Source organism: Mesoplodon bidens, assembly GCF_964165515.1.
Source record: "Mesoplodon bidens genome assembly, chromosome: 10".
In the NCBI taxonomy this organism is placed as follows: Eukaryota; Metazoa; Chordata; class Mammalia; order Artiodactyla; family Ziphiidae; genus Mesoplodon; species Mesoplodon bidens.
In genome coordinates, this window is record NC_138172.1 from 27,130,742 (window position 1) to 27,149,202 (window position 18,461).

An 18,461-nucleotide genomic window follows, 5' to 3' on the forward strand; every position below is an offset into this window, starting at 1 on the left:
ATGACATCTCTTAAGCTCTGGACCAGCCATGCTTGAAGTGCTATTGCTGGACCTGAGGTGTGTGAGCCAATACATCCCCTTCTGTGTTTCAGCTGAGTTTCAGTTTCTTGTAACCAAAGCAGGATATTCACTCTGCCATTTCCTCATTGTAAGAGGCTTGCTCCCAGCAACTCTGTAGGAGTAGAGGTCAGATGACCTGCATTCTCCTTCCCTTGGTAACAGCCTCAGAGCTCTTATTGTAAAAGACCAAATGGCAAAAGCCATTCACATGCTCATGGCAGCAATTTTAAGGTTGTCCTGTGTGAGACTGACCCTAAGAAGGGATTCTAAAAAGGGCCTTGCTTATGTAATTGAAATTCTTAAAATAACTGCAGATGGAGTCTGAGAATCCTGCTGGGGCTCCAGACTGCCTACCCTAGGATGGAGGGGTCAGAGATTCTCTGTGAATGAAAAATTGTCTGACAGCAAAACAGGCTAAGAACAAAATCACCACATACCCTCAGCAGAGCAGAAGAGTGGGTCAGGACTCCAAGTGCCAAATGCGTGACTTTGCATTTATTGAATGACTTCTCAAAAATACCTTTAGCAGCACAGGAAGAGAGCTGACCCATTTTGGGGTCTGGAACCAATAGACTAATAAAAGCAATCCTTAAAAATAGCTTTCCCTTCTTAAAATATATTTCCCATTGAGCAGGATCCAGAAGAAAATTTTTATCTGTGCCCTGACTCATTTTTCTATGGACTGAAGCAGAGTGAGACCGAAGCCTTGGTGTATGAGTCAGTTATCCACCTGGATACTGTACACAGGGGTTCCGTTCCTGAGTGCAGACTCCAGCCCCGATTTCCCAGCTCTCCGTAGTGAGCTGCTCCTCCAACCTCAGGTGGGGAGGGGGACCAGGCCTTCAAGGCTCCCAGACTTCACTTCGCCAAGGGATGCATCTGGTGTTCTCATCCTATTTCCATCAAACTGAAGCCTGGAACCGAGAGTAAGAAGCAGGGTCTGGAGTGCCAAGAATGACAACTTGCAAGAGGGCAGGGAAGTCCTTGGGAGGAGTGGCTGCTTAGATTATCCTGGAGCTGACTGAACAGACGAGAGGGAAGAAATCGATCCTCAGAACAAAGCAAATCCTTCAGGACGGGCGGTGATTTGTGGATAGTGTCATTTTCTTGGCCTTGGGTATTTCCTCATTCTGACTCCCTCAGAATGACACCATCATTAAGACCCCATACTTGTTGTTTTTTCCCCAAGGATTCTCTTTCCTGCATATGTTGAAGAAAATATCTTTCTTTCTTCCATTTCTGTTCAGCACTTCCTGTACAAGTAATAATCCGAGATCTGGCCCTCTCCTCCATCCATGTATCTTAGGAATGAGAATTCCCTAAGGAGTATTTCTCAAAGGAAGGATATGGACCATTTGCACCAATGGGCGCCTGACAAAAACATATATTCCAGAAACCCACTATAGACCTAAGACATCAAAAACTTGAGGGATGGAGCCCAGAAATTTCCATCTTTAAGATTGTTTCCAGGCATCCTTTATGCACACTAAAATCTGAAACCCACGGTCCAGTGGTCAGAGGAAATGTTTTGAGTTGCCACAGGCAGATGCAAAGTAGGGCCTTGTATCACCATATGCCGTCCGACCTCCAGGGGAAGGCCCCACTTGAAGGTGTGGTGTTCAAACTTGATTGAGGGGAGAAGTAAAAAAGAAAGAAGTAGTGTAATGCTGCGTTTTCCTTCCCACCTCATTGTCAAAGCAATAGGTCCTGTTCCTCTCTAGTTTGTGGGGAGAGACTTACCTTGAAAATTCCAGAAGCTTCAAGCTCCTTCCTAAATTCAACTCAAGGTCACTTTCCATGAGATCTGTGGTTAATGCTGTTTTATGGGCTTTGGGGGTTTGGCGGTCCCTCATGCCACCAGAGATGGCAGTGTGCTGTAAAAATTATTTTATTACCCACCATAACCTGCATTTTTGGTAAGGGGGAGAGTGGTTAATTTACAACCACACCTTCTGAGCTCTGAGGCTGAATAATACCCATAGGAGGGACAAAGAGAAAATGAAAAACTTGTTTCCAGGTTTCTTAACTAGAATTTGGAAAGGATGGGAAGTGTGGACCAGAAGTTATCAATGGGAAATGGAGTAAAAATTATTATCAGTTGCAAATTGAACCAAAGGGGCTTTCTAGGGAACAGAGAAAATAAGGTGAGAGTTGTCCATAATGGTATTTGAATGGTGTCTCACAGAAGCAAAATAAAGGTGCTAAAATGATGAGTGACCCCACAAGGTCAAATATCTTTCCTGAGGAGCCCTCTGTTAAAGTGAGATTTAAAAAACCAAACCAAAAGGGGTGTCCTGAGCTCTGCTCTTATTGGTAGTAGCTATATCCATCAGGAGTAGGGAGGAAAAAACTAGGTGATAATTCTGATGAAATCTAACAGTTATGTTTCTTGAGCCTTACTTCTTAATCCTTGGAATGAGCCTATCAAGTAAATACCATAGCAAAGGAAACTTGGGACCTGAAACATTAAGTAACTTGCCCAAGACACACATCTTTGTCAGGTTGCTGTGGTAAAGGATTTGACTCAAATCTTTTAATGATGGCCTTTCTAATGACCGGAATCCAAACTATAAGCAAGAAGCAGCCTTAGAACCTTATTTGCCCTACAGTAGTATATCAAGGTGTCTTTAACAGCACAAGTTCAAAGCAAGACCCTCAGGCACTTGTTTGGAAAAAAAATGAGAGAAAACATGAAACCCTTAGTGTCTGCATGGATGAAGCAGGGACCCCGTAAACAAACATCATATCTGCCATCTTTTTTTTTTTTTTTGCAGTACGTGGGCCTCTCACTGTTGTGGCCTCTCCCGTTGTGGAGCACAGGCTCCGGACGCACAGGCCCAGCGGCCACAGCTCACGGGCCCAGCCGCTCCGCGGCATGTGGGATCTTCCCGGACCGGGGCACGAACCCGTGTCCCCTGCATCAGCAGGCGGACTCTCAACCACTGCGCCACCAGGGAAGCCCTGCCATCTTTATTATCATCAACAATATGTCATTATGATCATTACCATTATTCCCCAAATTAGACAAATTTTAAAGGTTACTTAATCTTAGACTTATTTAAAGCTAGCAATAAAACTCTAAATTAAAAATACAATAACAAAGCAGGTTGTGAGTAGATTCAACTGCCCTAGGCAATTTCTACATGGTTGAATGTGAGCTAGAGAATCATAGAGTTGGCATTTGAACCCAGGTCCATCTGATTCCAGTGTCCGAATAGATCTTTCCATATGCCATTCTGCAATTTGCCCTTGAGCCTCTGTTCACAGAGTTCTCCCTGCCCAGAAAACCCCTTCTGCCCTCCTTCTCCTTTTAGAAAGGCATCACCTTAAAACTTTTCTGGCACTATCATAGAGACATATATCCATGTAAAGATTCTCCCCAGATCACACTCTTTGGTATATTTTCCATCTTTCAGATACATTGGACTATAACGCACTGTCAGCTGTTTTTCTAGTTCCGCATACTATTTCATATCCTGACTCTAGGTGTTCCTCATAGCTGATCCTGTAACTATAGGCTTACAGCTCTATCCTCAAACCTTCCAGAGGACATTATCATTTTTTTTTATTGCCTAGATTCCCAACTAGACTGTGAGCTTCTTGCAAGCGAAAAGTGGGGCTCACTCGACTTTGTATTCTCAGGATCTAGCCCAGAATCTGGGACACAATAGGGGTTCAATAAAGGGTACAAATAGGGTGTGTTCATTAAACCAATGAAAAAAATAATTGAACTCCAGAGTCAAGAGTTACTTAACAAGCATTACTAGAAGTTTCCATATACCTGCCATAAATAGATGATTAGGATTATCTGAGCCCCTGCTCACAAAATCTAGCTTAAATGACGAGTGTTGCTGGGCCCAATGGTTAAAAACACATCCGCATTTTAATTAGCAGAATCGAAGTGCCTTTGAGGTCCTGGAATGCACTTTCAGGGCATACACACCAGAACTCTTGGCTCACTGCAAGGTTTCACATATAATTCTTGTCATTTAGCATGCTGAGGCTTGAAAATTGGCACATGCTGAAAGGAATCTCTGGGGTAAGAGAAAATCCTGATTCCCTGATATGTTCCAACAGGGACAGAAGGATTGCAGTTTCATTTCCTGCCAATTTCTAAATTATGAATATTTTGGTATGATTATCAGTAAGCAAGGCAAGCCTACCCAGGGAATCAAATAATCCAGGAACATGAAAACATAGATTATTGTTTTCCTTTCCTTTTCCTCTCAAGTTGATTTGTTTTGCCTTTGCAAAGGCAAATAAGGTCAGGTGGCAGGAAAATTACTTGGGGAAATTTAAATCTACAAAATCATAGTGAGAAGAGATTTGTTCTCACTTACTCAATCACACCATCCAAATGCATAAGTCTGCTCTGGTTTCCTTGGAATTATGGACAGATTATTTGATTAGATTAAACCCTCTTTTATGTTAAAAAAAATCACCATGCTTGACCCCTGCCTCCCCCAAATATCTCTCCAGAGTAGGTAATGTCTTTAGGAACCACTTCTTTGAAATATTCATAGTAAAATATAGACTATTTTAAAAGAATTCCTACTTCAGAACAATAATAGAGGTGAGAACAGACTTCCTTTTAAATTTCTAGAGTGAAATATAAAAGCTTAGATTTTGTGGCATCTTTTTGTAGTAACCTGAAACACGGTTTTGTTACATTAATAAAACACAGTACTATTCGAGGACTCACTAAATTTTCCTTTCATACAAAAGCACTTTCAGAATCCAGACAGATTAGGTTAGGACAAGACTACCTTTCCCATCACCATTTTATAAGCAAATCTTCCAACATCCAACATATGTTAGTTGAATTAATGAGAGCAATAAACAAAGAAACCAAGATTAGTGATGAATGGCACTCATTGGAAAACCTCATCTCAGTCTAAAGTCTTCTCTCTTTTTTTGTCATTTGAATGTTATGGCTAAATATAGGATGAGAATGCTTTCTTGTATACTTCCCTTTATGTTTCAGTCTCATTCACAGACTTTCTGACTCACCCCTATTCATGATCAAACACAAATTTCACAAAAGGTTTAATTGCATCTAGACTTTAATAAATATTCTATTTGGGAATCTGCAAATAAGACTATAGGAAGGTGGGGGAATCTTTTTGTTATGCAAATACAAGCTAGTGGAGGCTCTCTCTAAAAGCTATTTAGCTGAGCCCTCAAAAAGCAATGTTTGAATGGCCTTTCTTTCTTTTTTTTTCTTCCAGGAATGTCAACCTTATTACAAGTCTGGATATAACATCCCTATTTCCTGGTCATTTGGCAAGTAAGTATTTCCTCAGATGAATTTTGATAAAACATGTAATGATAACTTCATGTGTTTTTATAAGCTATCTCAAATGAAGTTCTTTATTCAGGGATGGAAGCTTAAAATCTTGATAACAAAGAATTTTTGTAGAAGGTGTTCCAACAGGATCTGTCCTCTCTGCAGTGGACAAGTGCTGGACACCTCTCTCTTTTTTAAGTTCTTCCACAGAGTTGGATACCAATTCATGTGTAATGTTGACAATAGCTTTCCTTTCCTGAACAGGTGTCAGCCATTGTGCTCAGCATTTTAGATGCATGAATTTGATTCACCTTCATAAAATCCCTATGGATTACTGGTGCTTTTATTGCCACTTTTAAGGTTGAAGAATTGAGGATCAAAGAACTATCTTTTTCAGGTCACACAGCTAAGAACCAGGATTTGAACTCAAGTCTGATCCCAAAGCCACAACTCAAACCTTTGTGCAAAATTTGGTGTTTTAGATTCTTGGTTTGAGTTTCTTTTTTCTTTCTAGAAACAACTCGGTAAAACAGGTGGTATATAGACATGTTTTACCCAGTGAATCATGTCTGTAAGAATTAGAAAAACAATATACAAACCATGGCAATAGCAAAGGTAATAATGAGGTTGAAAAGACCAAATATTTGACCATGAAACTATATCAATAATTATGGAATATAAGGTTGATGTGGAGATGTTAAAAGTTTTCTTTTATCACCGAAATGCCAGTTAACCTGGGCAAACCTAGGGATAAAAACAAACTCTTGGGCTTCCCTGGTGGCGCAGTGGTTGAGAGTCCGCCTGCCGATGCAGGGGACACGGGTTCGTGCCCCAGTCTGGGAAGATCCCACATGCCGCGGAGCGGCTAGGCCCGTGAGCCATGGCCGCTGAGCCTGTGCGTCCGGAGCCTGTGCTCCGCAAGGGGAGAGGCCACAACAGTGAGAGGCCCACGTAACAAAAAAAAAAAAAAAAAAAAAAAAAAAACAAACTCTTAACAGGCTACAATTTCTCTTATTTTTTAAACTAGTTACTCCTATGAGAGATTAATTTTAAAGCCACATATTTTGTGTTATGAATTTGGGCACAGTTTGAACATTCATCACTTTGATCACCCAACTAGTAAATTGTCAGCAGGGAACTGAAGACTCAACTGCCTTCAGTAACCTTGACTATATAGTTGAGCCCCATGATGGAGTTACTCCGTCTTGAAGCCATTCCCCCTGCCTGTGAAGTTGCCAGAGGTCATGCATATGTATGGTGGGGGAAAAATTATGACTCGGTTCTATGTGATTACTCAACCTATTGCCTGAAGGCATCAAGACACCTGTAAGGCTTTCCCTTTTCCACACATTTTCTGAAGTAATCAAATAGGTTATGGCCACTGCACGGTAAATGTGCTGTTTTAATCGCTGACAGGCCAAATGCCTTGGTGACTCACAGGAGTCTCATTTTGTTTTGCAGAATAAAAATAATGGGAGGAGAGATAAAGCCTTATGATTTTGGTCTAACTTTTTGCTGTCTCTTCACTATGAGTTGACTTTGAGTGCAGAATATTCTTTAAACATTTATTGCATTTCCTATGGTGAGTTGTCTGAAATGGAGATTGATTTTCACCAGTCCAAGGAAAGTCTGTATGCTGGTCTTTTTATAGCATGAAGTCATGCCTTGCAAGAAAAAGGTAGGAAAGCATCTTTATGACAATTGATGTGCCTGTTTAAATACACTCCAAGGGTTCCTCTTAGAGTTCTAGCCAACTCTTCCAGCTTCACGACTTTGCCCCTGTCCTTCAGTTAACTCTCCTCCTTGTGTTCGTATAACTTCTAAAAATGTAAAAGTAGGGCTTCCCTGGTGGCACAGTGGTTGAGTCCGCCTGCCGATGCAGGGGACGCGGGTTCGTGCCGCGGTTCGGAAGGATCCCACATGCCGTGGAGCGGCTGGGCCCGTGAGCCATGGCCGCTGAGCCTGCGCGTCCGGAGCCTGTGCTCCACAACGGGAGAGGCCACAACAGTGAGAGGCCCGCGTACCGCAAAAAAAAAATAAAAATAAAAAAAATAAAATAAAAATAAAAATGTTAAAGTAGATCAAGACATTAGAATGGGTGAAGAAGGGGAGGTATTAAGTGTATACTGAAGGAACACAATGCCCACTTCCTCCAAGACCTGTATTGTAGCTCTGGTACTGACTCTCATAGTCTGCTGTGGGTTTCCATTGCTAAGTTGCCTTTCTCTTACGGGGCAAGAGGTTCTCACTGGCCTTAGTGAACTATGCCCCTCTTCCCGTTTGCAAAAAATAGAACCTAGCCTTGTCATTTTCAATAAGTTTCATAATAGTTACCAACAGCATCTCCATCTCCACTGGCATTTAACAAATGCTTACTCTACTTTGTTCCAAGCACACACATGCATTAACTCATTATCTCTTTCAAAGATATTGCCAAGAAAGTGCCAGAATTCCAAATAAATACAACTGATGGAGAGAGACCCACTCTTAAGAATCAAATACAGCGGTTCACCCGGGTTCTTGGTTGCAGGACAGCCAGGGATCTGAGAGCCTGAGCCACTTGGTGAAAGGTGGTAGTTTGGGTTATGATCTCTCAGGGAGAAAGGCAAGCTTCTGGCTCTCTTCTCTCTCCTCCTCAAGAAGAGGGCATATTAATCAGATTTATCAGATAATATATGCCAGTTGAAGCATGTTAATGAGTAGGCAGGTCACTGTGCATCAAAGAGCTGTGGCAGCCACGTGTATCTCTTCTGTTTTCTTCTTCCATTTAACTGGGGTGTGTGGATTCAAGGCCTGCAGTCTTGGGGCAGGGCCTTCTCTCTCTCTGTCTTTTTGCAGGCATGCCTAATAGTACCTAATTGTTACTTCAGTTTTCTGTACCTTGCAACTGGTCAGAAAGTGGTAAAACATCAAAATATGAATTCTGGATGATGAAGGCAGAGATTCTGCTTAGATACAAAGCCTAAAATATATGTTTTACTCAAGTATTATCAGCCTCTTGCTAATGGCATGTGGGTGACTAGACCTGGTTTAAAGCATTTCCCCCAGCAGGTTAGCCTCTATTGACCTGTGACCCAGATGATAGTATCTACCCCTTAATGGGACCCATCCTTAGATTTTTGCTTACTTTCCCTTCATTCATCAAGCCTCTCTCAACTTTTTTTTCCTACTCATTATCTTCCTCCAGAAGATTAGCTATTCAAAAGACCCATATGTTTTAGGGTAGCCCAAGTTGAAGGAATTTACTATTTTCAATTGTTTAAAAACAAACTTGTTAATATGAAAATACCATGATGTCAGTCATTCCTATTTACAAGCTGTTAAAAGCTTCCCAGTCTAAAGCCAATTAAATATAACCAAGACAATCAACCCAGAAAATTATTTTGAGAAGGTAAAGATATAATGGTAACAGCATATACCAGTGTAAGCCAAATTAGAGAATTAGGCTAATTAGAGGAATTATCTACCTAATATCTCATATGGAAACAGCTATACTGGTATTTTTTTTCCTTTTATTTGCTGGCATGTCACTGTATCCCAGAATCAATGCAAAAGACTCAATCCTTCCCTTTGTCCATGTAAACACCAGCATAAACCATTTCAATCTATACCACATCTAGCTCTTACTTCTATTAAAAGAAATTGTATACACAAGAAATGTGATTACCCTTGTGAACAGTTGGTTTTCAGAATTCAAGTTAAATATTTATTGTAAAATACATTGTTCCATTTTTATCATCTTTTTAAACTAATAAGGTGGTTTTCCGAGACCAATTCCTGTAAGTAGTATTATTTATCATTCCAAAACCTTTTGTTTTGTTGCCTGGAGTAAAAGAAAATGTTTTTATGTGGCTCGATTCTATTATTTTCATCTTATGATTATCCTTTAATTCCATCTTAACCCACTTCATTTCATTTTAGCAAGAATTATTATATGATAAAAAGTAATGATGAAGAGCAGCTTTTGCAAACAAAAAAACCATTTTCTAAGTCCCTGAAAATACTATCTAAAACAAGATAGGGATCAATTAAATAAATACTGATAAGTAAGTATTCTGTTTTTCAAGGATCTATTTCTGGATTATGTGATTTTTTATTTTTCTCTTTCATTTTTATTGAGATATAATTGACATACAGCACTGTATAAGTTTAAGGTGTATTGTAAAATGATCACCACAGTAATTTTAGTGAACATCCATCATCTCCATGTGTATATAGATATAAAAGAAAAGAATGGTTTTCCTTGTGATGAGAACTCTTAGGATTTACTCTCTTAACTTTCACATATAGCATACAGCAATATTAATTATCTTTATCATGTTAAACATTACATTCCTAGTATTTACTTATCTTAAAACTGGAAGTTTGTACCTTTTGACCACCTTCATCCAGTTTCCCCTCCTCCCATCCCCTGCCTCTGGTAACCACAAATCTGATCTTTTCTTTAAATGAGTTTGTTGTTTTTTGTGAGGTATAATTGACTGTAACACTATGTTAGTTTCTGGTGCACAATTTTCTATATTTCTCAATATTTCTATACATAACAACCACCTGTATCTATGACTCTGTTTCTATTTTGTTACATTTGTTCATTTGTTTTGTTTTTTAGATTCCACAAATTTGTGGATTCATACAATATTTGTCTTTCTCTGACTTATTTCACTTAGTGCAGTACCCTCTAGGTCCACCCATGTTGTAGCAAATGGCAAGATTTCATTCTTTTTTTATGGCTGAGCAAGATTCCATTGTATATATACACCACATTTTCTTTATCTATTCATCTATTGATGGGCACTTAGGTTGCTTCCATATCTTGGCTATTGTAAGTAATGCTGCAATGAATATAAGTGTGCATATAATCTTTCCGAATTAGTGTTTTTGTTTTCTTCAGATAAATACCTAGGAGTGGAGTTGCTGGATGGTATGGTAGTTCTATTTTTAATTTTCTGAATAACTTCTGTACTGTTTTCCACAGTGGCTGCACCAATTGACATTCCCACTAACAGTGCACAAGGGTTCCCTTTGCTCCACATCTTCGCCAATCCTTGTTATTTGTTATCTTTTTTTTTTTTTGCGGTACGCGGGCCTCTCACTGTTGTGGCCTCTCCCGTTGTAGAGCACAGGCTCCGGACACGCAGGCTCAGCGGCCATGGCTCACGGGCCCAGCCGCTCCACGGCATGCGGGATCCTCCCGGACCGGGGCACGAACCCATGTCCCCTGCGTCGGCAGGCGGACTCTCAACCACTGCGCCACCAGGGAAGCCCTCTTATCTTTTTGATAATAGCCATTCTGACAGGTTTGACATTATGGTTTTGATTTGCATTTCTCTGAAAATTAGTGATGTTGAGCAGCTTTTCATGTGCCTGTTGGCCATCTGTATGACTTCTTTGGAAAAATGTCTTTTCAGGTCCTCTGCCCATTATTTTAATTTTTTTTTTTTTAATGTCGAGTTGTATTTGTTCTCTGTATATTTGGATATTAACCCCTTATCAAACATAACATGTGCAAATGTCTTCTCCTGTTCTGTAGGTGGCCTTTTCATTTTGTTGATAGTTTCCTTCTCTGTGCAGAATCTTTTCCTTTGATGTAGTCCTATTTATTTTTGATTTTTTTTCCCTTGCCTGAGGAGACATACCCCCCAAAAGATTGCTAAGGTCGATGTCAATGTGCACACTGCCTATGTTTTCTTCTAGGAGTTTTATGGTTTCATTTACATTGTCTTTAATCCATTTTTAGTTTATTTTTGGATATTGTGTGAGAAAGTTCAGCTATTTGATTTTTTAATGTTGTTTTTCCTTCCAGTTATGCATGTCCAATTTCTAGTCAGCTCATTTATTTTAGGTCCATCTCCCACCAGTTGAAATAAAGTTTAAACCTAAAATCTGTTGAAAAATACTTTTCTTATAATACTGAATTTAATTTTCTTGTCATTCTGAGGGAAATGAGTACTACTATCTCTCATTTTACAGATGAGGAAAGTGAGTCTGAGTCATTGAATAATTTTCTCAGAATAACTGCTATTAAGTAGCAAAGGCAGAACTGCCTGTGTCGAGAGCCCAAGCATTTAACTTGACTTTAGGCATACCGTAGGGTTCAAATTTACCCTTTTTGGTGTTTGTGAGTTATTCTTAAATTTAAAAAATATATATTGATTGGATGAGATGATTACATCTAGATAATATGAAATTTATTGTGAGATTTAAAAAATATATATATTTAATTTGGCCTAACTCTCCTCTAGTAACAAACTGAGAAAAACATTAAGATGGGCATTAAACTCAGTTTTATCTGATTGAAACATGTTATATGAGTGACATAAAGAAGTGATCGTTTTTCACCAAAGTGTCTATTGATTGTCAACAAGTCAGCTATTCCTTCATATTTGCGGCTTTTTACACAATCACAGCAAACAATTCAGGGAAGAATGAGGTTTAGAAATAATCAAGGTCCAGATGATAAAACCCTGGTTTAGTGTCTCAGTCATTTCTATTTCCTCTAGGTTTTGCTGGGATTTAAAAAATTCCATGTTATAACTTATACTTTCATGATATGGTCTCCAGATGGCTGACTGAGATTTATTCTATCACCTTAAGGTTATTCAAGTTTCCTACAAAGCCGAACTGGAGGTAGAGGCAAGCGTGCAAGCGCCTAAAATAGCTTGTTTGAGCACATAAATACTTATGTGTATCAGAATCTATGGTAGATTTGTATTTTTAAAAAGAAGAATATGGATGTCAACAAAAAGTAGGCAAATGTTCAGAGCCTTTGGATATGTTCTGGGGTTCTTTTCTTCCTTCATCAAAATTTGCATCTAGGAAAGCCACAACTCCTGGTTTAGATGCCTAAGGAGTTCGGGTTGGCATATCTTATCTTCAGCAGTAGCAAAGAGTTATAATATCTCCTAGGACACTGAATTGACTTTCAGCTAAGGTAAAAAATACCTTTGAAAGGACGTACATTTTAAAAGTCAGTAATGGACATGTTTTGAAAAAAAAGATTATAAAAGTATTTCCAATAAAATTGGTTTAAGTCTCTTTGATTGAACGCTCATGGGTGTATTGAGGAGAGTGTTAGATTTATCTAAGCAATGTCATATTTAATACTGATATCATAGGTTTATATGATTAACACAAGGTAGATACTGAGTTTATGTTTTAATGAGTATAAATGGAAAAAAACCCCACAAAACTCAAAGATTTGTAAAAATATAAAACTAAACAGAAATGTACTACAGTGATTGAGAAATTCCAAATGGTTCTAAAGACAAGAGTTCATGATCACTCTTCTACCAGTGCCTAATGTGATGATACTTAAATGCCTTATCTTGCTTGAAAAATATCTAATTAGTAAATGGCTTTGTCTTGCCTTCAAAAGCACCTCCTCCACAAATCACCACATGCTCCCTAGCTAACAATTCATTTCTTCATGTCCTAAATATGAACCCTCCCCCCCAATTTGGCTAAATGGATTATAATTTTAACTTTTTTTTTTCCTCCTCAATTCCCCCTTTCCTACCCACACACCATCTGCATAACACTCTGTACCTTACTTGGTCCTTTGTCCTATCACTATGCCTTTGCAAGTCACCCTTTCCACTTATAATAGCTTCCCTTTTCGCCATCCAGTTATATGGCTCCTTTCTTTAAAATTTAACTCTCTTTTAGGAAATATATGATTTTCTCCCATTCCCAGTTGCTTCATTCAACCAAGCTTTTAGCAGTTTACTAACTTGAATTTGTTGATATGTTGCCTTGAAATAAGTGTTGTTAATCTTTTTCACATACTTGTACTGTATCTCCCAAAGGAGATTATAGACTCTTGAAGAGAATGTCTTCTAAAAATTCCACCTACCCTAAGCACCTAGAACAATGTTCACTCGTAAAAAGGTGCTAAATAAAGGTTAATTTACTGATTGATTGGCCTACTATATTTCACATCCCAGGGAAACCAAGAAAACATAATTTGAACATCTTTTACTTCTTTAGAAAAAATTTAAACGTGAGAACTGCCAAAATATAACACTTTCTATGTTGCTGGATTACCTATTTTATTTTATTTATTTATTTTTTTTCTTTTTGCGGTATGCGGGCCTCTCACTCTTGTGGCCTCTCCCGTTGCGGAGCACAGGCTCCGGATGCGCAGGCCCAGCGGCCATGGCTCACGGGCCCAGCCGCTCCGCGGCATATGGGATCCTCCCAGACCGGGGCACGAACCCGTATCCCCTGCATCGGCAGGCAGACTCTCAACCACTGCGCCACCAGGGAGGCCCTGGATTACCTATTTTAAATTGATACAGAATGCATGATGACCACAGAACTTTTGTCCTTGAGGTGAGTATGGTGGTGAAGTCAAGTATGAGCCATGTATATATTACTTAATTTAAAAAATTTAAACAGGATTTTGGAATTAATGTGGAGCTAGTTGTTTCAATTTTTTTTTTTTTTTTTTTTTTTTTTTTTTTTTTTTTTGCGGTATGCGGGCCTCTCACTGTTGTGGCCTCTCCCGTTGCAGAGCACAGGCTCCAGACGCGCAGGCTCAGCGGCCATGGCTCACGGGCCCAGCCGCTCCCTGGCATGTGGGATCTTCCCAGACCGGGGCACGAACCCGCGTCCCCTGCATCGGCAGGCGGACTCTCAACCCCTGCGCCACCAGGGAAGCCCTTAAATTCATTTTTTAGGTCTCAAACAGACTAGCTAGAAAACTTCCTTTGAATATCAAAGCCTACAGTAAAACTCATGGTAAATTTTAAAATACATAAAGACAGATGTGATGTACACTTTAAATTCGCACTACACTTTAACAATAACTCCCACGAGTATCTACGAATAATTAGAGCACTGAAAATACATAAATGTAGGAGACGGGGTGAGAAAAAGCCAAGAGAGGTCTCTAGATAGCCTAAGATCAAAGGGTAAAAGGTGTTGGTTCGTTTTCAATCCATCTGCCTGTCGCTGATAAGATTCAGCACGCTGGCCAGCTCCCCCGTGAGCTGGGTTTTTTGGCTTAAGTGAAAGGAGCAGGGAGGAGGAAAGCACCATCTGCTGCTTTGAATTAATAGATAACGGAGAAGCAGGAAGGAAGACTGCGCGACAGAGTAAACGCATTAGATGTTGATGCACTCAGTTCTTAGGGTGCCTTTGTCTGATCTTGGGGTCCCCAATCCTCCACCCAGATCTTCCAGCGAGCCATAATGGAGGAAAGGCTCAGCAACCAGAAACCCTTCTGTTTCTACGGTAGGCTCACCTCAGCATAAAGTATTACCAGTTCTTGGAATTGAAGAATGCAGAGTAAGCAGGTGTGGGGGGGTTCTACTTAAATAGTTGAGCTGCATGGTCGATACACCAATCCGCTCAGAATTGGATTCACTTGTATTTTATTGAGAGTGGGCGTATGTAAACCTCTGGCATCAGAGTTTACACAGGTGGGACAAATAGGCTGCGCAGCCCCACTGCCCCCGTGTCCGAGTGTGAAGAAAGCTGGGGATAGGAAATAGCCTCTTTCTTTCGCGTATAAGATCTCGCCGACTTGCTCTTAGTGAGACCTCTGAATTAAGAGTCTCCAAATAGCCTACTCTTCGCTGACAAAAAGTCATTACTGGTTTGTCTATTTCCTCCTCCCGCAAGAACTTTTTGTCCGCGGGAGGGGGAGAGAGGTCGAAGCCAGGAGAGCTGGGCATCAAGGAGGAAATTATCCACAAAGGGGTGGGAGTGAGAAGAGCGGGAAAACGTTAGGGTCAGTACGGAAGCTCTGAGACTTTGGGGGATGCTCTGTGCTCTCCCCGCTCCAGCCCTCTGCAGCCACCCTTACGCCGCGGACAGGGGAGAGTTAAGCCAATAAACACGTAAGCGCCGCTCCCTCCCCAATCGGCAAGATGCCTCTTCGGCTCTAGGCTGCACCGACAGCTTGCAACACTCGGCATCTTTTCTGGAGGCGCCTCCTTCAGCGGCTGCAGATGGCATCCGGCTGCGGGCTCGGGGCTCGCAACTGACTCTCCCCCTTGCCCACCTCGGGTCCACGGACGCAACCCTCCCTCCCCCTCCTCCCCTCGTGCTTCTGAGTCTGAGCCCAGCTCTCGAACGCCGGGCGGAGGAAGCAGTCGCGGCGGCCGAGGCTGAGCAGCAGCGCGCCCGCTCCCTGATTTGGGGAGAAGCGGCCATCCGGGAGAGCCGACCCCCAGCTGCCTCCAGCGCCCCCCACCTTTTGCACCCCAAGCCAGGGGCTCCAGGGACCCCCCCCTCCCCAGGCGCCACCATGCTGGACCCTTCATCCAGCGAAGAGGAATCGGATGAGATCTTGGAGGAGGAGAGCAGCAAGGATGTGCTCAGCTCGGCCGCGTCCAGCGCGCGCCTGTCTCCCAGCCGCACCAGCGAAGGCTCGGGCGGCGGCGCCGGGCTGGGGGTCGGCGGCGGCGCCGGAGCCGGAGCCGGGGCGGGCGCCGGCGGCGGCGGGGGCAGCGGCGCGAGCAGCGGCGGCGGGGCCGGGGGTCTGCAGCCCAGCAGCCGCGCCGGTGGCGGCCGGCCCTCCAGCCCCAGCCCGTCGGTCGCGAGCGAGAAGGAGAAGGAGGAGTTGGAACGGCTGCAAAAAGAGGAGGAGGAGAGGAAGAAGAGGCTGCAGCTCTACGTGTTCGTGATGCGGTGCATCGCCTACCCCTTCAACGCCAAGCAGCCCACCGACATGGCTCGCCGGCAGCAGAAGGTAGGTGCGCCTGGGAGGCCCAGGGAGTAGCGCCGGGATGTCGCCAGGCGAGCGGGGCGCACAATGGGAGCTGGCGGCGCAGCTGGCGAGGAGGAGCTGGAGGCGGAGGAGACCGCGCCCGGGGGAAGGGGTTACGAGGCCCCCTCTCCGCGGCTGGGCCTGGCCCAACCCAGCCCGGAGCGCGCCAGGAGCTGCCCGGGCCCGGCAAGGAGCCTGGAGCGCAGCATCCAGTGCCCGGGCCTCCCTCTCGGGGAGCGAGGCGGGCAAGTCCCGCTTTGTGGCCCGGGAGGCTCGGGGAGTGATTTGCAGCCCGCGGCGCCCAGAGAGGCCTGGCTTGCTTGCAGGGCTCCCAGCACTCTCCGGCGGCGGGCGGCTGCGCTCAACTCCCGGCCCGCCCTCCTGGGCGTGCGCTGGGCGGGCGGGCGGGGGCGCCCGGCAGAGGGGGGGCTCCGGTGCGGAGCGAGTAGAGCGCCTCCGAGCCGCTCTCAGGCTAACGCGGGCAGAGAGCAACCGCAGGGGCAGGCGGGAGGAAGCGAGCCCAGAAAGCGAAGCTTCCCGTGATGCTGCGAAGGGCACCCTCCGCCCGGGTCATCTGATCACCTATTAGGGTCGCCTCGGGGGTCCTTGGACACCGCTTCACTCTGGCTGGGCTTCCCTCCAATCTCCCTTCCCCTTGCTCACTGACCCCAGAGCAGGGGCGCGCCGTCTGGTCCTAATGCCCGGGTCAGCCCTTCTGCCTTACCCCCACTGACCCCCTTCTTTTCCCAAGGTGACTTCGCCGCCACCTTCTGGTTCTGCGAGGCCCTCCAAGCCCTGGCGCTGCTAGCTTGATAAAGTGCAGCTGGAAAAAGCCTCGCAATTATAAGCATCAAAAGCTTTTTGTGTCTGAGGCTGGCAAGGCTGAGGAGGCTCTGGGCTGCCTTTGATGTGAAAAAAAGTGCTTATTTCTATCAGCTGTTCTCCAGCCAGAGAAAGGAGGGGTTAGTTAATGCAGGTCGAGGGCGTCGGCCCAGAAGAGAAGGGGTCAGGTCCCCAGCTGCAGTGAGTGAGTGAAGAAAGCATCCCGTTCTCTTTTAGATGAATCTGCAGCAGCTGGACTAACAGAAAAACCAGTGAAGCCCCTAGAGGGGCGGTGTGAGGGGCGATAAAGCTAGCTCTAACCCCATGGAGGTTAGGAGACCAATTTCTTAAAATAGTGAATTTCTCGGTTGCTGCCATTTGAGACTGAATTACGTGCTGCCTGTAGTAGACTGCTGGGTTTTCCTATATTTATCCAGCCTTATCTTGAGTTAACACAGATTTCTCTGTTTGCTTTGCTTGTATACGTACACGCACCACCCAGAGCTGATGATTTATTTCGGCTATCACAAGCTTGGGTATCAGTTTTATTAAAAAATAAAACTCATTTCCTGGTTGAGAAAGAGCAGGTGGGCTACACTTCTACTCTCAAACCCCCATCAGTGGTCCCTTGCTTTTTCAATGAGGATTTTGAGCTACAGTAGAGCAAAAGTATTCTCCGAACAGTACAAGTTTTTGGATATTCTTTTAAGGTTGGGTTTGGGTCCACAGGGCCTGATGTTTCAAGTTTCAGGTTGGAATTATTTTGGTAATTGTGTCTTGATAGCAGGGGCAATTCTGTCTCCAAAATCTATCCCATTATTAACTATTAACAGCACCTGCTAAAGATATCCTGTTCCTTTGGCAATGAAAACTGTTGTCACTTAAAAGTTAAAAAACAAACTTCCCTTTATCAGTCAAAAGGCTCTATAGCTCTGTCCTTCCAATAGAGGCTGAAATCCAGCACCAGAATGGGGAAAGAAATCCATTTTCATGAAGACCCATTTCTTCTAAACAGAACCTTTAGCCAGAAAGATCGTCATGAGGCTAGTTTTTCTGATCTGATCTGGTATGTTTTACCTGGATCTATTCAAAGCTGTGGTTTTTTGTTTTTTGTTTTTTTGCGGTACGCGGGCCTCTCACTGTTGTGGCTTCTCCCACTGCAGAGCACAGGCTCCGGTCGCACAGGCTCAGCGGCCACGGCTCACAGGCCCAGCCGCTCCGCGGCATGTGGGATCTTCCTGAACCGGAGCACGAACCCGAGTCCCCTGCATCGGCAGGCGGACTCTCAACCACTGCACCACCAGGGAAGCCCCAAAGCTATGGTTTTGAGGGGCAAGTGAGTTCTGTTTTTACACATGACCTTAATATCAGATGGACTCCAGGACAGGTTGATAACACTGGCATTTGGTCAAACTATTTTTAGTTGTTGCAGCAGACTAAATACATATCCCGGCAAAGCTGCCTCACGGCTGTTGTCTATACTGGGAAGCTGAATATCTATCTCTTTATTACAACAGAAAACGAGTTCTACCCATTACTGTATCTTTTAAGTGTTTCGTGCCTTTCTGGAAAAAAGCT

At 43.3% G+C, this 18,461-nt stretch overlaps 1 protein-coding gene across 11 annotated transcripts in view; it reads left to right on the forward strand.

The window, feature by feature from the left end:
• The first annotated feature begins 15,452 nt into the window (after window positions 1–15,452).
• CADPS (calcium dependent secretion activator) overlaps window positions 15,453–18,461 on the forward strand; it is a 478,170-nt gene continuing 475,161 nt past the window's right edge. For all 11 annotated transcript variants that reach the window (XM_081245095.1, XM_081245093.1, XM_081245090.1 and 8 more), the window contains exon 1: window positions 15,453–16,043. In XM_081245095.1, the coding sequence (XP_081101221.1) occupies window positions 15,600–16,043 (444 nt within the window). In that variant the 5' untranslated portion in view covers window positions 15,453–15,599. The remainder of the gene's footprint in view (window positions 16,044–18,461) is intronic.